Below are 20,314 nucleotides of genomic sequence, written 5' to 3'. Positions count from 1 at the left end.
TTAAATACTGACTCCTATAGAGTATAGTCTGTGTTGCCACCAGATAGCCTGCTTGCTCAACCAGCAGATGTCCATCAAGTAAATACAAAGGTGAATCTAACTCTTTAACATCCATGTGGTTCCCCATAACAAAATTTCAGGCTATTCACTTGATTTGTTCTGAATAGTAAGGAAGTTGCACATCCAGAAACTATGCCAAAAGTACTTTAGAAGATTACAGACCTAAGTAACAAAATGCAAGGAAATACCAGCACTTAGTAGTCTGTACACAGAGGAATTATTCAGAAGTTGTAAATCTGTCTCAGAGCAGGACTTGAATAACATGAAGTAAATAGGGCATGGGGCAATGCTCTGGACCAGGAAGAAACAAAATATCAAACAGTTACTCATTACGTGAGCACCATCATTCCGGGCAACCAATCGAGCAGGGATTGTGCAAAACAGAAAAAGCTGTGTGATAGTGCAATTAAAGACCGTCACAAGAAAAACACAAAACAAGGCCATAATAAAGCAGATCTTTCTTACCTGCTGAGTGAATATTTTCGCAGCACAATGAGGTCTAAACAAGTCTTTTTCTGCAAGCATGCAACCTTAGTCATCACCATACCACAGCAGTGCTGCTCTTACCTAAACTTCAGTCTGCAAGCAATGAGTTTAGTTACTTGTACTGAAACAGCACTTGAAGATTTCCAAAATTAAGACACATAATGGCACAAGCATGCCTCAGAGAGAATCTTTGGCTTTGTTTCTTTTTTGGAAGGGGGACGGAAGACAACCAGCACATCACACAAATAGAGGTGGAAAAGCAGCATGCATTACTGTGCCTCATCTTCCCGCACATGCCATGGGAACAGAGATGTAATTATTTTCCCAAGATTACACAAGGGTTCTCTGGAAGACAGTTGCAGGCCAGAGCATATAAATCCTTGGCTAAATCTGAGGCTGTAAGCACAGGAGCATCCACATCTCACGTTTCTAGACTCCAGCAGAGCCTTCTGGTGGCCTCAGGTACCATCTGTGCATGACAATAAGTATTGTCACTGACTGCAGGGGAATTTGTGGCCCTCGGAAAGATTCACTTTACATTTCCTATGCAGACTGTACAGACACAGCAGTAGAGAGAGCTATTGCTCAGACACACAATGGAAAAACCATCGTAAGAACTGAGTTCAGAGAAGAATAAAGCACAGGCCAAATCCACCTCTGCAATCCACCTCCCCAGAGGCAGCCAAACTTCATTCATAACTCAAGCTTACTAAACAGCAAGAATGGCAGAACCTTAGCAAACCCGCTAGAATTAAAAAACCTTGCAACACCACAGAAGCAGCATCCCACGGATCCCAGGATAGCAATGACACTTACCTAATCTGCCATCTTTCAGCACACACTGTGCCTCCCTAGGCCTGGGGACCAAGAGCCCTGCTTGCCTTTTGGAGCAAACCTGCGCTGTCCTACTCGCAATTCAAGTTTAAATATCAATTAAAGAAAAAAATAAAAGAAATCAGCCTACAGCCAGTGACAATGCAGCACTTCCTTTTCTCTGCTTTCACACAGAGGTCATCCAACACAAACCTTTGCTCAAGCATCACAGACTAGGAGCTTGATCCTTTATTTGCAAAAATAACAATCCTGAGGACATCACCAGTGAGGGAGGAAGGAAAAAGCCTAGGCTGGCTCTACTGTTTAATGTTCCAGACTACCCATTTTGCTTTCCTAGAGAAGAAAAGCATTTTGGCTGCTAGGCTCCCAGACCGTTTTCACCACAGACAATCTCAAACTGCCCTGGAATTTCTCCACCAGCTTTTGCAGTGGTGTTTGCAAAGCCCTTTAACGCTTCCCTGCTATTTCGCAGGAACTTTCAGGCCAGAGACAAGTATCCAGGTTTTCTGCCTTATTTTGGTCAGGAGCAAACATACAACATAAATAATAGTTACCTTACTGCTTTTCTCAGCAGCAAGCATTGCCTCTTGCTGCTGTGCTTTGCATATGAAAGCAACCACCACTGACCTCCAGGGTACATAAGTGCTACCAGAAACAACTTAGCAAAATCTCAGGAAGTTGTACCACATCTAACAGAAAGTGTTTTCCTTGCACTTTTATAGCCCAGGCAGTTTCATACTCCACTTTCCTATCAAACATCTTCAAGAAAAGGTGAAGTTTGCACACATGAAAGCCCATGTCTGGGAAACTGGTCACACTGTTCTTTCTGTCTGTATCAGTTACAAATCTAGGATTGCACCATGTGGCCAGGAGAAAGAACAGAAATTCAGCTGAGACCTCTGCTTTTTGAACAGTAATTTCATGTTTAAGCAGAGATGTGCTATACTACTGTATTCATCAAAAAAGAAAATTAATTTAAAAATCACTGCTACACAAGGATTGGAAATAGAAGCAGCCAGTGAGGAAAAGCCAGGCAATTGCTGCATAGTCCCACGTTGTGTGTGCCAGCGCTTTCCCTCCACCTCTGCCCTCTGCTCTTCTCTCATGCTGAAGGACAGCATCTGTTTCAGCTCAAACCCTCACCATGCACACTGCACAGGGACAATGTGTTATGACCTTAACATATTTTTCCTCGGTCTATCAAACTTAGGGCCGGTGCAGACATCCCTGGAATGCACCACATTGTGCAGAGCATTTCCATCTTCTTTCCCTTGCTACTGTAAGAGGAAACAACAGTGCTGCCAGTTTGGTCATCAGATCACATTTATCCCTGCTACAGCCTTTAGGATTTCATTGGATTTTGAATCAATAGGGTTTTGGGCCTGGTTCCCACAATGCTAATGAGTAGTGAGTTCCCACTCTCTCTTTTACACACACAACACAGATTTAAACTGATGCTGTTGGGCACAGCTCCAGGTACACCTGCTTCTTCTGTAACTTGGCAAAAAAAATTAAAATAAAATACATAAATAAAAATAACCCACAACCCTCATGCAACCATTCATATATGCGGAAAACAGCAGCATTAATTCCAGTCTATTGTCCACTCCAAGGGAAGAGTCTCACCACCAGCAGACACAATAACAATGAGTTTCTAGGACACCAAAGAGAAACAGAGATTTCAGTTTCAGAAGCATGCAAGCTATTGGGGAGTCTTGTTTTTCAAGAAGCTTAGACTGCAGTCCCCATCCATTCACACAGCTCAAAACCTTCAGAGTGATTAGGCAGCTTGGAGGTGTTCATGGGCTGGACCACATTTAGCAATGAAGAGTGTGAGGCACATAGGACATGGCATAACCAAAACCAATTTTAAAAAAAGAAAAAAAAGGTAAAAAATAGGTTCCAGTTTTCAGTGGCTTCAACAAATCATGAAAAAGAGGAGTGACGATTGCCATTGATACTGATTTTCAACAGGACACATACCACACCACAGTGAAAGCACTGAGGCCTGACCACAAACAAACACAAGGACAAGCCTGATATGAAAGTTTCTGTCTGTGCTTCCCAATTGGTACCATATGGAAAGGCACAAACACTCAAGCCTCTTTCAGGTTTTAAAACTCAGGGAGATGGATCAAACCCACAAGATATTCTAGTTACCTCATTTCAGTAGCATATGCCAACATCCCCCAAAATTGCAATAAATTGTGGTGATAAAACCTACAATTTCCTCCAGACTAACTCATTCCTTACTCCTGGGACTGCAACCCACATATTCACTGGATAGCTGAAGATAAGAGCAAGTGACAATAAAGAACAAAAATATCTCTGCACCAAGAATTTACATAACTAGCTCCAGTTACTGCTAATTACACCAATTTCCTTAATTCCTCCATTACATCTTCCTGCATTTTTCAGTTAGCTGTAGTAAGAAGATGTATAATAAATTATTATTCAATAGAAACCTACTTGATCACATTATAAGTACTTAAAAGTATAGAACACTGCACTTCTATTTTATTCTAATTAAAACCTTACAATTAGTAATTGGGTAGACTAAATAAGATACCTGAAACTATTTCACTGAGCCAAATTTGTTCACCAATTTTGGAGCTTCTGAAATATTTAAAGCTTTTTTCCCCCCATCCTTTTGCTATGCAAGAAGGCCTACACGAGTCAGACAAATGTGAATTACAAGGAAAATTTGCATAATTAATCTTACAGATTTGACAGTAACTTCATTTTTTCTTTTTTCTTCTATAGAAAGGATCTACTTTTTAATTTTTTTTTAACACAGAATATCTTTTAACAGAGAAATTGTCTTTAGTTCTTTCTATTTCATATCACATAATATGTCAACAGCACAACACTCAGAGGCACGCTTCCCTCTCAGCCACTGGGACCAAGCCAGCTCCACTTTGGGCATCCCACAGCTAACCCTCACACAGCAAGTAGCTGCAAGTGTGTTGTACACAGTCAGTCACTTGAGAAGAGAGCAGCTGAGCAGCTTACACCACCACGAGAGCCCTTTTCAAACAGAAAGCAGCTATGTACATGGCAAGGCTTGATTTGCCATGTGCAGAAATCCTTCACAGCACTTGAAGAGGCAGCTGCCAAAAAGCAAATGCCAATTGGCAGCATGGAGGAGCTCGCTCTGAAGCCATCCCACGTGCACAGGCTCTCCAACACAGCTTCTGCTGGCTCTCCTGAAGAGGCTGAAAAATGAGAGGCTTTCCCCTTGTGTAAGAAAGGGATGTTCCCAAAAGCGGGGGCAGAAGGAGGGAGTCTGGAAAAAGTACAAAGGGAGGGAGGGAGGGGAGAAAGGAGCATTGGGAAGAAAGGAAGAAACAGGAGTAAAAGAAACAAGGAATAAGGTGATGGAACAAGACAGGAGATGTTTTTTATATTGATGAACTCTTGCCCTCTTTTGTGGGCATCAGTCTCACCCAAGAAGCAAGCAACAGGACAAGAGGAAATGGCCTCAAGATGTGCCAGGGAAGTTTTAAATCGGGTATTAGGAACATTTTCTTCACTGAAAGGGTTGTCAACCACAGACCGCCCAGGGAAGCAGTGGAGTCACTACCACTGAAGATATTTAAAAGATGTGTAGATGTGGCATTTAGGAACATGGTTTAGTAGCAGGCCTGGCAGTGCTGAAGTAATAGTTGAACTTGATAATCTTAGAGGCCTTTTCCAACCGAAACAATTCTATGACACTATCCATCAGGGAAAACAGAGACAAATACAAGGATCAAAGACAACAAAAACACTAACAAGTCCTCAGATATTCTCCTCCTTTCTCCCTTACCCCTCCTTCCACTTTCTCCTGTCTTCCCTCTCCAGTAACATAAGAAAAATCACAGTAATTTTAGGAAAAACGGCTGAAACAAAGTGAGTTAGCACCCTGGGGGAGCTGCAGAGCGCAGTGGATGGAGCAGGAGCGGGGCAGTACCTGCGAAGGGCCCACACGGCTCCGCTGGGCACGGCCAGGCCCCCGCTGGGCCGCTCCCGGGGCGATGCTGGGTGGCAGGAGCCGGGCTGGCAGGAGCCGGGAGGGCAGGAGCTCCAGGAGCCGGGCTGGCAGGAGCCGGGCGGGCAGGAGCTCCAGGAGCCGCGGGGAGCACAGCGCTGCCTCCCGTTCTCCCGGCCCGCCTGCGGCACGCCGCACCCAGAGGACACGGGTAGCCGGGCGGGCCTCTGGTGAATGCCCCCGTTTCTCCTGAGAAAAGGGAGAAAAAGAAGGGGAAGGGGAGAGAAAAGGATTTGAGGGCTTTTACTCTTTGCGCTTTCATTTATCAAAAGGTTGAACGCTAAGAAATCGACACAACGCAGTATCAAACGGACAAGACAAAACAAAGCCCTTGTGTGCTGAGAGGACAGTATTTATTCGTTCATAACTAGATCTAGAGACTTGACAGCAGCAGAAGACGAGCACTCCTGTATCAAGCTGTTCTCTGGACCTCTGTTAAGATGGGAAGCACTGTGGTGTCAATCCTAATTTTTTGCTCCAGGAAACAAATGATGTTGCACCACTTTTAAACAGAAAACGAATCTGTACAGGTTGGCAAAAGGAGCAGGTAAGTTTTCAGCAGCACATAGAAGGCTGTTTGCTTTCTGCTGCCCCTTAAAAATCAAATGCAGTCATAAAATCTTGAGCATCACAAACAGAGATAAATGCATAATACATGCAACCAGAGGAGATATGAAAACACAGCACATCTGGACTGAAGAGCTTCATTCCTACAAGCTGAACAGTGCCACATCTGGGCAACTGGCCACCACTGAAACAAAAAAATAGCTTGAAGAGGCCCCCTGGAATGTGGGCCTATGGGAAGGGGGAGACTGAGGAAAGGAGGGAGGAGGAAGGCACAGATTTTCCTCCAATTAATTAACAGTTGTTAATTAACATTCCCTTTAGCCAGGCAGCTCCTGAAATACTCCTGTCAGGGTATAAACGCAAGTGTTAACAAGCAAGCTGGCTGTCAGTCCCCAGAAATCTCCCTGGCTACTTGCCCACCAGTGACACCATTAAGAACTACTTGGGCAGTGAAAAGAGGAGGAATCCCCTGCCGTCCATTGTACCTGCCTGCTGATTGGTATTGCTGCCACAGGGCAGCTCTGAAACCTGGTCTGGCCCCATGAGGGCCTGGAGAAAGGGCCACAAAGGGAGGGAAGCCAGGATGCTCCTGAGAGTCCCCCTCTCCCTGCAGTTGCTGCTCTCGCCTTGTGCCAGCTCTGCTCATTTAATTCACTGCAGAAACACAAATTCAGTGTCCTTTTGATAACCCAGATACACACAAGCTCCTGCAAGGTGTGACAGGTTCCAGAGCTGTTGGGCAGTGGAAACACAAGAAATTATATTTGCAGGAGGAGCAAGATCTCCCATTCACAGTAGCAGTGAGCTCTTACATTCACTCACAGATCTGCACCAGGGATGTTTTGGGAGAGAAACGGGTGAAAAAACAGCTTTTAATAAAACAAGACCTCTGACTTTGAATGGAGATGGAAAATAACATAGTTATTTGTGACACTAAGTGGGTGATGGGTGCCAACTTCAAAATATTTAATTTTTCTCCAGTGACTTCTGAGAGCTGCTAATTATTCCAACCAGAATTGGATGAGTATTTTCCCTCTTTTTCCATTCTGAAAGGACAGAAAAAATATCAAACCTGGTTTTACTACTAAACATCATACATTATTTCTAAACCCATGGCATTGTGACTGAATAATCAAGCAGACATTGGGAATGGAAGGAGTTAAGCCAGGGAAATTTTAAGATGTTAAGATGCTTCAGTCAGAACTCCCACACTAAAAATAAATGTTAGTCTTGCTGGGGTGAATTTAGCATTTTAGGGATCAGTTCGTCACATCGGGTCCATTTACCCAGCAAAAGTTAGCAGGCAGCAAGAAAGTAACAAAAATAAACAAACAAAACAAACGAAACAAAAACTACAAAAACACCACATGGGTCATGTGGAAATGAAACCATGGGCCCTTCCAAATTTATCAAATCTGTACCATCTAATTCAGCAGGGCAAGTCCATCTCCCCCAGTGCTGTATATCACAATAATACATATTGCAAACTAACAGGTGAAAACACCTGAAAAGCACCGTGAGCATAACAAGTTACTTACAGTTTGAGTCCACTGTAGGAGAGGGAAAAGAAGTCATAAACCAGGCACACACCAAACACAGTGACTCCAGTTTCTTTCACCAGCATTGCACACGTCCCAAGGAATAAACTAAGCAGCAAAAAGAATGGGGAGGCAGTGGGAGGGAAATGTTCCCCAACATAAAGCTGATCCACACTCCTGAAAAACACAATTGATATAAAGTATCTAAGCTCCTCTGTTATTTTCATGTTTACTACAGTCACACAAATTGTGAGACACTTTTCCTTAATGCCTTAAGATGGCTGACACAAACATGTTCAGACATGAACAATCTAAAACAAGGAAAGGTTTAGACTCAGGACAGGAAGGGAAGACGCAGATATGTGGAGCTGCTCGAATTCTTGGTGCACAAGAGGTGAAACAAAGACAAGCAGAAAAGTAAAGTAGACTTGAAACAGAGGAAGGCAGAGTAAGTACAGAGAGGGCAGAAAAACACCTGCTTTCTGTCATGTGGAACACACATGCTTAATTCTCCTTATGGGACAAAAAGCACTAGGCAAGCAGAAATTCCTCCATCCCACCCACATTCCCCTGAGTCAGAGATGTGTCCTAATCATTAACAGACAGGGCAGCAAGCCCCTATCACAGGGGAGAAGGCAGGAAAGAACTGAAACCAAACAGGCAGATTCCTGTGGGGTCACTATGTTTCACACCTTTGAAACCTTCTCAAGAAAACAGCCTTGTGGGTTTGTAGCAGACAGCCCCACAGGGATCTAAGCAGTTTTTCCCTGTGGCTGTGATGACATGGTGCTGTTTCTGAATGCAAACAATGTTATTTCAAACTGCAAATAATGCAGAAGGTGCAGAAACCCCATCCAAGTAAGCTGTTTCTGTATCTATACTTATTCGGTTACAGTTTTAGAACACAGAGCAGCAAGCAGTGCCAAGTTTTCTTCTGAAAAGGATGACTAATGGTCTAGACACACTCCTTAACTCTCAGACCAGGTGTTCCAGAGTCCCACAGTCGCAGCAGGCATGTGTCTGTCTGCTCTTCACTCTACACACAGACAATCTGCCTTCCATTGAAGACATTTCTTTATCATTTTTACAAGCCCTCCTCTGGTGTATGGTCAGCTGTAATGTCATTGGAAGAGGGATTGTCAATGTTGACTTCTGGTTTTGTGGGGTTTTTGTTCTCATAAGCACCACCACGGCTGCAAGCAGGGGCCAGGACACTTCCATACAGCAGAGCTGTGGGAATACCTCTGCCAACAACTATCAAACACTGACAGCTGCCTTTGGTCCCCTCCTCAGATTAAAGAACCTCATGATGTTATCACATACCTATTATAGGAGAGAAAAGCCAACAGAAAGAGTAGGCAGGCGAGGACATCTGCTCTGCCTACTATGCCTGTTACCTGAAAAGAAAGCAGACACACAGGTATAAAAACACATCTGAAAATGTAAAAACACTCAGTGACTGCCTCAACAATCCATGCTCACTGCTACTATTTTAAGCTTTTGATCTTTTAGTGTTATCCTCCCTCAGCATATCAAAATGTTACTTGGACAGTGTAGGAAATGCTCCGTTTTGTCTGCTGCATTTCTAGTTTGGCAAAACAAATGAGTAAGCCAACAGTAAAGTCACTCTTTACTTAATAAAATATTAATAAAGTCACATAGAAAATGCCAATTTTAAGGATCTGTTTTAATTTTGTATAAGGCTTAGATGTGAAATGCATCCAACTCCCAGCACTGAAATTTGTTAAATGATTTACTATATAAGTAATATTTTAATGAACTTTATCACCAAAAAGGGATAGCATTATAGAATTTATTCCTCCTGAACAATCTGAGTTTGTGAGAGTTTTTTCTACAGACTAATGAACAAAATCCTTTTATAAAAAAGGGAATACTGAAGAAGAATGGATAAATACTCTTTTTTAGAGTTATTTCAATATCCTATTTCATAAGGACCTAAAAATCACCCATAAAGCAAATAAAAGGCCTTTTGGAATTTTGCCCCTTTTGAGATTACATAATTAAGTTATATTCAGAGCTCTGGCATTTATTTTAACCTTTTAGAGTTCTGACCCAGACAAAAATAAATTCCAAGAGCATCTCTTCTAAAACCTTCCTTAAAATATAAAGCTGTATAATCAAAAGGACCTAGCTGATTAGTTCACACAACACAGCACAGGGAGTAACTGCAAAGCTTGTGGCTTTTTGTTATGGAGGTAATCTCTCCTCAAAAGCTGTCAGCTACAGGAGCTGCTTCCCTCCCTCATTTACAAAGGCTTGGAATGAGAGCAGTGCGATGTCAGTGGCATCTCAGCTAATAAGAGCAGTTCTTTTCTGCAGTGTGGAGAGATGGACATTACCTTTCCTTCTCAAAGACAGCAAGTCTCCTTTTAGCTACAGAAGTGTCTCCTCATGCTAACAGACTGCAGTTTTGGAATGATTATGTCTTTAAATGTTTTCTTATAAGGAACAGAAAGATTTCTAATATGAGCTGTTGTTCTGTAAAATTGTGCTGGTGTTTGTGAACAACTTCTTTTCTGAGGATGACTCTCCTAGCTTACAACTGAAATAAATATAAATTAATCCGTGGCTCACATCACCTCTGTCTGAGAGAGCTCCTCCAGAATACACACCAATGCTACCTTCACTCTTCCTCCCTAAAACTGATGGCCATAGGAGGTGACTGAAGGCATCCAACAATATCTCAGCAGGACAGCACAGCCTCACTGAGGTCTTTGGTTTCAGAAAACCCATGACTGTGCATTTATTCCCAGCATGGCTGATTAGGACCATCATTTAGAATTCAGTTCCAGAGCACGAAGACTGCAAGTACAGAATACGCTCTTTTCTTAATGACTCCTACAAATTATTTTAAATAGAGTACATTCTCACCTTTACTCCCCCACAGCAAAAATTCACAAGTACCACATTCTGTATGACTCAGAGGTTTCCTTAAAAAAAAAAAAAGTTAAAATTTTGAAGAATGAATTTCTTTTTAGCTTTGGTTGCACATACTTACAGCCTCTGTGTGAATGGGATGCACAGCAAAGAAGAGCGCCGTGACAAAAGCAAGTCGACAGTCCTTGAACACAGCTTTGTCACAAGTATACATCAGCACAAGAGTCACCAGACAGTGTAAGATTACATTCACTGCATGGAAATAGAAGGGGTTCATGCCAGCCAGCAATATGTTTAACCTGTAGGGGAACAAAACAAAACCATTGCTAGATTTGAGAGATCTTCTAATAGCAAGACATCTTTCAAATACTCTAAATTATGTCTTTTGCCCCATTTGCAGTCATCTAATGTTAGTGCTATTAAACTAATTACTGAAAATCACTATAAACTTCTGATTTATTTGACTAAAAAGAAACCACTTCCACAAATTTTATATTGTGTGGTCATGTTTGGCAACCTTCTTGACAGAGATGGGAGAGTCCTGTGCCCTCCCAGCACAGTTCACTGCAGTGAGACCACGCCTGTGCTTCCTTAGCAGCAAATCACCCTGGCCAACATCATGGCACTTGTCCTATTTCCCTGTTGGCACCTTCTGTGGTTCTGTTGGCCATGTGGCAGCTTTACAATATGGGTAGTTATTTTCTGTTCTAGAATAGATGCTTTTGCACAGGAACAGCCAAGACAAGGAGTTGGTAAGGCGCTTGGCATAACAGGGGCATTTATTCCCATTTAACTTTCAAAATAATGTCACACACTGAAGGTTAAGCCTTTATGTAAATGCTTTACTGGCATAAAGAAGCTTGGCTAATAGTTTGTATTATTTTTATAAGGACATTGATGGCAAAGGTAAGTTACCTAACATCACACTAGACTCAGTGACACAATTAGGGTTCATTATTTGTGTCGATCGTAAAAAAAATAAAATTTAACAAGCTGTTATGACATTTGTGTGACAGCATATATTAACACATTCTTCTGGTCACTGTTTTTTACAGCCAGCTTGCTTAACAGCTGCTGACAAGCTTTGCCTTACATGCAGTTGAAGATAGTTCTCTTAGGTATTAACAACATCTGAACATTTGGACAAAAATATATGTATCTATACAAATACACATACATACACATGGTGCCTATCTAGGGAAGACTCCATATATGAACAAGGAATCTGGAAAAATGTCCTTTAACTAATGCTGAAGGACTTTTTTTTAAAAACAAACAACAAGATAACCAGTGAAAAGAGGACTCAATCCAAATATTTTACATGCAGTTGTAAATATGCTAGAGGGTCAATAATCCTTCCTGGTTTTACTAAGAGAATCCAGGTCTCCCATGACAAGCACGACATGACAGCAAGGCCACTGAGCTGTTCTTACTATTAAAAAATCTTAGATTTTTTTTTTTTTTCTTTTCTTTTTTTTTTTTTGTGAGACAGAGGAGGTGTGAAGAGGGCTGTGAGAGCCAGACAACTTTTTTCTTTCTTTCTTTCTTTTATAATAAATAGCCCTCTAGATTTCTTATTAATAAGCAAGGAAGCCCTAGCTGTCCTGGGTTGAATTCTCCAGGCCAATCCAATTTTACCAGACCAAGATTTTTACTTGTGCATTCCTGCTGTGCTCCCACTGGAGTGTTTGTGGAGGCAACAGATGAAACCCAGAGAGTTTGTGAAAAAGTGAGATTTTGGCACGGCTTGACCTTTCCCTTTGAAGTATGGGTTGATGCAGTTACGTTTTGACAAGACATCAGTCTGTGTGATTCAAGAATACATGAAGAGTTGGAGGTTTTTCTTTTTTTATCCCATTTCTCCTGCAAGCCACTTCAGGGCAGCAACATCCATCACTTTCCCTTATTTCTACCAGCACTGAATGACAAACCACAACAAATGGCAGTACCAGACATCCAGCCTGAGCTCCAGCTGCAAACACACTGCAAGCAGTGGGAAGCCCCAGGCCAGAATCTTGTTTTCAGCATGCTGAGAGGAGCAAGGGGCAGCACAGGGCCAGCCTGCCCCTAAAGGAGCCACAGTTCACTCCAGGACACCTGCAGATGTGTACAATGACAGGGAGCCTCTGCAGGAGACACTCTTTATACTGATGAATCGTTTCTGGCTGTAAATTAGCTGGGGGACAGTCAACTGCTTCCCCTCAAATGCCAAAGTGTGATCTGGGAACCTCATTTCTGGAGAAAGCAGATACAGGCAGGTGAGGACAAGTGCTCAAGATGTGATATAAACTCATGCACCAAAATGTGAGAGATCCTCATTTAGTTGGCCAAGGTGTGAGATCCAATCACTAAAGTCATGGCATCTGACAATACTCCTGAAAAATCTATCATTGGTCTCCATGGATCATGTCTGATCACTTCCCATCCTGCAAAACAGGTCTGCTGGCAGGAGAGGCAGAACTTCATAGGCAAGGCATCTTCCCATCCTAATCAGGTCCCCTATCCCAAAGGTTGGGTGTGTCCTTCACACCCCTTCTTAGGGTGAACACCAAGTCAATCAGGCTGGTAAGCTGTAAGTTATCTGATGTAAATTATTGAGAACGGTTCTGTAAAAGCATCAGCCTTGTAGCTTGGCTGGTTCCCCATGTGTTCTTTAAATAAATAAAAAACAGCAGAACAATACACAAACATAATGCCCACGCTATTCAGGTAACTCTTCCACTAAACAGCAAAATCAGAGTGCAAGTATGTTTTAAATTCCATCTTTGGTGGTCCATGAACACTAAACATGAGTGCGTGCAGGTGCTATATTCACACCAGTGCTTTTTGCTGCTAAAGCTCTTTGTCATAAGAAATTAGGCCACATGGCAATGAAGGAAACATTCTTTCGTCCTGAAACAATCCCAGCAGAACGATGTTGAAACGTTAGCAGTGGTTAAATTTATTGTATGTCAAACGGGTGAGCAAATCTGAGTCTTCAAACAGCTCTAATCCAAGTCACAAGAACTTTGCAAAGCTCCCCAGCTCACACAGCCATGGGGAAAAAAAGGCAGCCTACTATGGAATGCTAAATTGGCTCCACTGCACAGCAGTGGAACTGCAGAGGAACTGTGGAGGAACTTCTGGGCAAGGGAGTCAAGAAGGGGATGGGTAAATAAAAAATTACTTCTCCTCTCTTAATTTTAATACCTTAACAGAGAGAGTCATTCTTGTTTACTAGCAGAAGCATGCAGCAATTGTACACAGTAGACAGTTCAGCAAACAAAGGAAGTAAAACAGAGATATGAATCTCAAAATTAAGGAAGAAGTGGTCTTTCTCCAACATAATGTTCATAAACAGAAGTTCTGGCAAGCAAAAACTGTACTACACTGGAGGGAGGTGAGGGTGCTGTTGTCCTTGTATTCCATACTTATACTGCCCCACAAATGGGGAAAACTGTATCGTGTAGTCATTTCTGCATGATGATCATAACCTGTCCGAGCTAAAGCACAACTTGTAAGATCCATCTTATGGCCTTGGAAGAGCACACAGCGAGGAGAGGAGATGCTTTGGGCTGGCCAGGCTGTATGAACAGGCTGTTCCTCAAAACAGAGATGTGTTTGCAAACACATTCCTAAAGATTTGGGGCCGAACACAGCACATGGTAACACTCCTAGGAACAGAGACCCTTGAGAGAGGAAATACAGCCATCTCAGACATGGAGGTTTTTCCTTAGAGGAGCCACACACTAAACACTTGGAGAAGAGTTTTTATTGCTTTAGCATCTCTGCTGGAAGAGTCCCTGGAAGCCAAGATTCAGCTAAACCTCCTGAGAAATGCCAAATGGCAGTTCAAATGCAAAGGCCCTCAGAAGACCCAGGGAAAGGAGGAGAAGTGCACATACACTAAAGTGCAGTCTCGCAATTCCAGGTGACATTGACAGGTATCTTCTAATAGAGCCAACCAGCACCATGCCAGCCACCACCAAAACAAAAATCTCATTACAGTAATATCAGCACAGATCACATGTCCCACCAGGGCAGAGAGGCTACACTGAAACATGTATTCAAGCCAAGACTCAACACTTTTCATGCCCAAGTGTTGCAGCATGTGTGGCTCAGCATGTCACATCCAAGGCACAGCACTGCCCAAACTACACACCCATGCAGGAGGTACACCAAAATGAAAAATCCCTTGGTTTTGTTAAGGCTGATGGATGTTTTCCACCAACAGTGAAATAATATAGCTTGCTTCACCACCTGCAGCAGTTCTTCTACCATTCCTCCACCATCCACTCTCAGAAAAGGAATTACACAGCTTCCTTCTCAGAAAGAGAGACTTCCACAGGCAGCAGCTGTTGAAGGTTCACTGAGTACAGCCTGTACACCAGCTCTCCAAAAGAAAGCAAATCATTCTAGCTCTTAAAAGTAACCTCTGCCAGTACCCTCAGAGAAGTTACCAGGGACACATCAATTCTGGGTAAGCAATTCCCCACAGAGAGGGCATGGAAATGGAGTGGGACTCAGTGGCTTCATCCTCCCAGACTCAGAAGGGTCTATGCTGCAAGAGCACAGGCTCACAGACAAATTCCATACACACCCAGCTACAGTGTATAATCACCAGCACCACCCCCCAACTCTAATATAGTGCTTTTCATCCACTTGTACAAGACTCATTCAACCTTTTTTAAGGCCTCTTATGCTTTAATAATATTGTAAACCGTAATTGTAGAGTTTCTCTTTTTATAGACTTTGTTATTATCCCTGGGCAGCTCTTGTTTAGTTTAATCTGTTTTATTATTTTCAAAAGACTAACAATGAAACACAACATGTTATGAAATAGAAATGCACAGGATAATAACGGTAATTTGTTATAGCAAGTAACACTTAATGGAAAGTCTCAGAGCATCCCATACCTCGTAAAACCCCACAGTTTTTATAAGGAAGGCTCCCATGCAGATTTATATAAATTAATTTAATATATAAGGATGTATTAAGTCTCCTGTGATGATCTTTTCCTGTTCAAATTGTGTGTTAAATATGGCAAACTTTATGCAAAATAATACCCGCTTTCAGTACATGGTGGCATCTCCTTGTAAACTCCACAGATGCATGTACTTTGTGCCAGGAAAATGAGCATTTGCACTCCAAAAGAGGTGCAGCTGCATCAGTGGCAATAATGGTTAAGGCTCTATGTGGAAACAACTCAAAGATTAATGAAAAACCTGTAGCAGTAAACAGAACATAAGCCCCTTTGCAGTGGCATTTGTGCAATGGCCAGTGTCCACCGCAAAGTGCAACAGCACTTTGTGCTGATTTGTGCTGATAATCTTTCCACAGCACAGTACAATGCCTAAGAATTAAATGGACAATAAGGCTTAAATGGTTTGGACCTTGATTTGCTACAATGGTGATGGGTGAGAAGGCAGAGGCTGCATCAATTCCCAAGCTACAGCAATTGCCTCAGAGCACAGAAGGCACCACTTGCAAGAGCACTAGTTAAGTGCAGGCATTCAGAGAAGGTTTTTGCTTTCCAGCAGAGGTAGGGAAAGAAAACAGAAATCACTATTAGACTGGGAAGAAGCAGCACCTTGAAAGTGGCAAATGTGCCAGCGCAGCATTTTCTAGTGAAACCCCAGAAAGCGTGGTCTGGTGATCATTCCTGTGTTACAAATAACATGAGCACCATTCATACGGTTTTAGGTTTGCCTCCACAAGCGGCCTTGGAAAACTAAAGAAGAAAAAAATCCAGATGATGGCAAGCAACAAAATGACAAACCAGATGTCATTTTATCTACATAGTGAAAAAAATGCAATTTGTCTCAAAAATTAGTCTTAAGTAGCATCTCAGCAAGAGCTGAGGAAATGAACATCTCATTAAACTCTTCAGCAGCCATCCATCAGAGTGTGGAGAGAGACAGGGATGAGACATGATCAAAAACCAAGCTAGGACAGTCACTCATCAAGGAGAGAATGCAATAGTAACTGAAATCTAGTATAAAGTTATTAGTTCTAAAGACAGTATTTCCAACTGGACGTAACAGTTCTTCACCAAATTTGAAGTAAATTTGAAATAAGCTGAAGTCCGTGAAGAAAATGCCATTCTAACGTACAAAGCAGCAAAGGAAAAAAGAGAAAAAATTTTATAGTGAGTGAAAAGAGAACAGTCTTTTTTCTTTTCCCTTTCTTTCTTTAAGCCTGTGAGACAATAAAGAGAAAGCCCAGGAAAGCAGTCAGAAACAGAGCGAGGAAATGCAGAGAAATGCCTTTAGCTAACCAGCAGCAGCCAGAGTACTTTACTTTCATGGACTCTAAAGAGTATTGACAAGGATGCTCCTGTGGGTAAGAAGGCTGGTCGAAAGTTGAGACTTTTAGGTAAGACAGCCAAAGAAAATTAATGGTGACATTGGTGCAAGAGGAACAAATGCCCAGTGAGAGAAACCCCCAGGAACTGGTAGGTGTTAAACAGACAAGACACCACTGAAGCAAGCAGCAAAGATCAGCATGACTGCACTCACCTCAGCCAAGTCGTTTGGGAGAATTACAGAACTCATAAAAGGCTTTAAGTTCAAGAGACAGGCAAATTTTGTTCAGGGCTGAGAAAATGTGAAGGCAGACTCCTACATGCTTTGTACACATCTCTCCTACTGGGCAAATCCTCCCCTCTGGGCTTGGCTGCAAGCAGCACAACAACATGGACCCCCAGCCAGGTCTGCACCCTCTATCTCTGGGCAGGGAGCTTCTCCTCTCACCCTCCACAGCAGTCCTGTCCTCATTCCAGGGAGGGCAAGCAACCACAGAGAAACACAGCCCAAACTTATGACCATAAACATCAGACACCGCCTACAAAAATTACATTTGTGAGGGAGACTTCTTGTGCACCTGGAACTGGGGAAAAAAAACCTAAGCTTTGAGGCACCAAGCTTTGGAAGACACCTAAAATGGCAGCAAGGCATTCTGCTCTGGGTCAAAAGAAAAGCTTATGTGCTTAGAGATGTGTCTGTATATTCCAGCTATAACACAACCAGTCTCACAAAAGCATCTGCTTTTCTTCACAAAGGCCACCTCATCCAGTGTGGCTACACCAGTAACACTACATCAATTTCATGGCAGGTATCACAGTAGCAGAGTGGAGAGTGACTGCCACAGCATGAGTAAAAATAGTAGACTAAGCTGTACAAGAGAAATACTGACACAAACATTGTGATGTACAGAGTGAAGAAAATACTTGTGCACTGTGTATTTAACCTGACACATTATAGCTCCACTATATTACCCTGCAATGTCAAGCTGTAATATAGCATTAAATCAATAACAAAGAAAATGTAAGGTCTTTTTTCCTTCCCCAGGTTGTTTTGGTTCTCTTAAGCTCCCTGTCCTTGAAACTTATGCCACTGATACAGCTGAAAAAACAGGAGGATCAGCTGTAAACAACTAGATAGATCAGAAGGCTGACAGTGAGTTATAGAATCAGTTGGCTACATATTTACATCTAACCCAAGCTCACATTCACTTAAGGCTTTGATCTAAAGCCACTGGAGCTTCACATGAGGCTCTCAATGCCAACCCAGGATACTCAGGCACTGCAGAAGGTCCCTATTTACTTCTCAGGCAGGTACACACCCAAGCCATCACTGGCTAGCAGCTTTGGTGGGCAGACCTGGAAGGTTAACCATTCTTCAGTCAGCACCTGAACACAGCCCACACTTGTTAATTTATCCTTTTCCCCATTTCTTTTTCTAGCTAGAGTACTAGTAGGATAGCTCCCTGCACAAAGTGTCAAGGTCTTTTCTGGTGGGAGAGCTGCATTCTCTTTTGCAGCTTATTGCCCTGCCAGCTCCTCTGCTCCTAGGCCACCAGAGGCACCCAGCAGCAGCTGGAGTGGGCACTCTCACACCCTTCCCACTGCCAAGCAGATTCCCCGTGAACATCACTGCCACCTCCTTCAAGGCAGATCAGGTATCTGCTGTGCTGCCCTGCCATGCCATCCTCCCAAGTCTTTGTCACCACCTCTTTCTTCTGTCCCTGTTGAGCTGTTCCTTGAGGCATCCCTCACCAGCATCTGCCAACCAACGAGGCTGAGCACACAGAGCCTTTACCTCTCAGCCACCTGCAAACCAGCAGGCTCATGTCAGATTAAATGTCTTTAGATCTTAGCAAACAGGGGATTTGAAAGGCTCCACTCTCACCATTTTCTACCACTGTTTACCTTCACTGTGTTGCTGAGTACCAAATCTTCAGCACCTGTTTGTTTCTGGGTTGGAGAATCTTATCTAAAAGGGGATTTGGCAGAAAGAGAAAGTGGGAGGGAGACAGCATTGAGGATTGCACCTTCTGCTTCAGCAGCTGAGAAACATTTCTGCAAAACCACTGGAAACAAGGAGTAACTGAAGTGAGGGAATAAATGATTCAGTGAACTTCTGTTAGTGGAGGCAAGGTGTAAGACAAAAAGCACCCAGTTTAAATATAAAATCCTGAGTGAATTACAGAACTGGCAGTTCTCTTTTTTCACCTTTTTTTTTCTACCTTTCATCTTAACATTCTGTAAGGAAGAGGCCAAAATATAGTATCTTCTGAGTCCAAAAAGTTGCCTTCTTTAGGAAGAAGTATATTGAATCACTTCTTAGAGAAGAAAACACCTGCAGCTAAATACCTCTAAGTGGCAGCAGCTGGAGAAGAGAGCATGAAGTAAGTCTTTCTGAAGGACTAAGCAAAACCACTGCCTATCATCTCAACCCCCGTGCAGATGAGGAGTTGTGCTAGACCTGTCACCTAACAGCTACCCATGTGTAATAGGAATGCTTCTGAACCAACTCATTCAACATTCCTTTATTTTATAGAAGTCAACAGAAAAGGCAAGAGAAGTTCAAAGACACAAAGCAAATATTAATTAATTCAGCAGTCCATATGGAGACTTTTTTCCCCTTCTGATGTTAACCCACACAAAACAGTGGAGCAATTCTGTGAATATTTAGATTTTGCTTAATGGTTCCAGTGGGCTACTCTTCTTTTCTTCTGATCATTCATCCTGTCAGATCCAGTGTGAATAACGTCAAATACTTGAGCTCTTTTCACTGTTTGACTCCAGAGCATTAGTCTGCTGGAATGAGGACTGTCATTTATGATTTCCAATTCATCAGGGACACTGAACTACTGTTACACAATTTCAGCAATGCCTGCTTCAGAATTTTCTGACAGATGGGTGATAAATTTTTTTAATTGAGATCATTTTAGGAATATGTAGCTTATATGTAGGATATGCTCAGCCTAATGAAAAGTCCATAGGGCATTTTGAGTCCTGCCTCTTACTTTCACAGCCACAAAAGGCAGAAAAGAGACTGAGGCAAAGTTTTGGTAGATTGATGAATCTGTAGATGTAAATTTCAGCCTACCCTTCACATCTGTTCTGTACAGGCAGCTTGGAGATCTCCCAGATTCTTTAATCTTAATACACCAAGATGCGAAACAAGCCTTTACAGATGAGAGTTGCATGCAAGAGAAGTAGAGCCACTAGGCTGATATAAAGATTCATGCTGCTATTGAAATGCCTTGGATTTGACCTAATTAGCACAACAACAAGATAAATGAAATAAAATAAGCATATCTACAAACAATAAACATACCAGAATACTTTGGCCCTCTCTTCCCTCCTTCCTGCACAAATCACACAGTTTTCTCGAGTATCTTAAGTGGGTGGAGTAAATTCTAACAAGAGTATTAGCAACGTTCATTTCCATTCTGTTACCGCTCAGTTCTGCTGAGCTTTTTACAAGAACCAAGTTAAATCCTTTCTTCCTTCTGCAGGAAGACAGAGCAACCAGCAGCCTCCTGCTGGGCAAGGCAGGGGCGGGTGGCTCAGGCAGGCAGAGCAGTCCAGCCACAGGTTCAGTGCCGCTTGCCAAAAGCTGCCCGAGGCTTCTTT

At 42.6% G+C, this 20,314-nt stretch overlaps 1 protein-coding gene across 2 annotated transcripts in view; it reads right to left on the bottom strand.

Annotated features, from left to right (window-relative positions):
- The window catches only part of TMTC1 (transmembrane O-mannosyltransferase targeting cadherins 1), a 136,062-nt gene that overhangs the window by 113,258 nt on the left and 2,490 nt on the right, over positions 1–20,314 (bottom strand). For both annotated transcript variants that reach the window (XM_063395652.1, XM_063395651.1), the window contains exons 2-5: positions 10,535–10,712; positions 8,839–8,912; positions 7,516–7,692; positions 5,333–5,599 (exon numbers count right to left, since the gene is read on the bottom strand). In XM_063395652.1, the coding sequence (XP_063251722.1) occupies positions 5,333–5,599; positions 7,516–7,692; positions 8,839–8,912; positions 10,535–10,712 (696 nt within the window). The remainder of the gene's footprint in view (positions 1–5,332; positions 5,600–7,515; positions 7,693–8,838; positions 8,913–10,534; positions 10,713–20,314) is intronic.

Source organism: Prinia subflava, chromosome 4 (genome assembly GCF_021018805.1).
Source record: "Prinia subflava isolate CZ2003 ecotype Zambia chromosome 4, Cam_Psub_1.2, whole genome shotgun sequence".
NCBI classification, from domain to species: Eukaryota; Metazoa; Chordata; class Aves; order Passeriformes; family Cisticolidae; genus Prinia; species Prinia subflava.
This window is presented reverse-complemented; position numbering and strand designations above follow the sequence as displayed.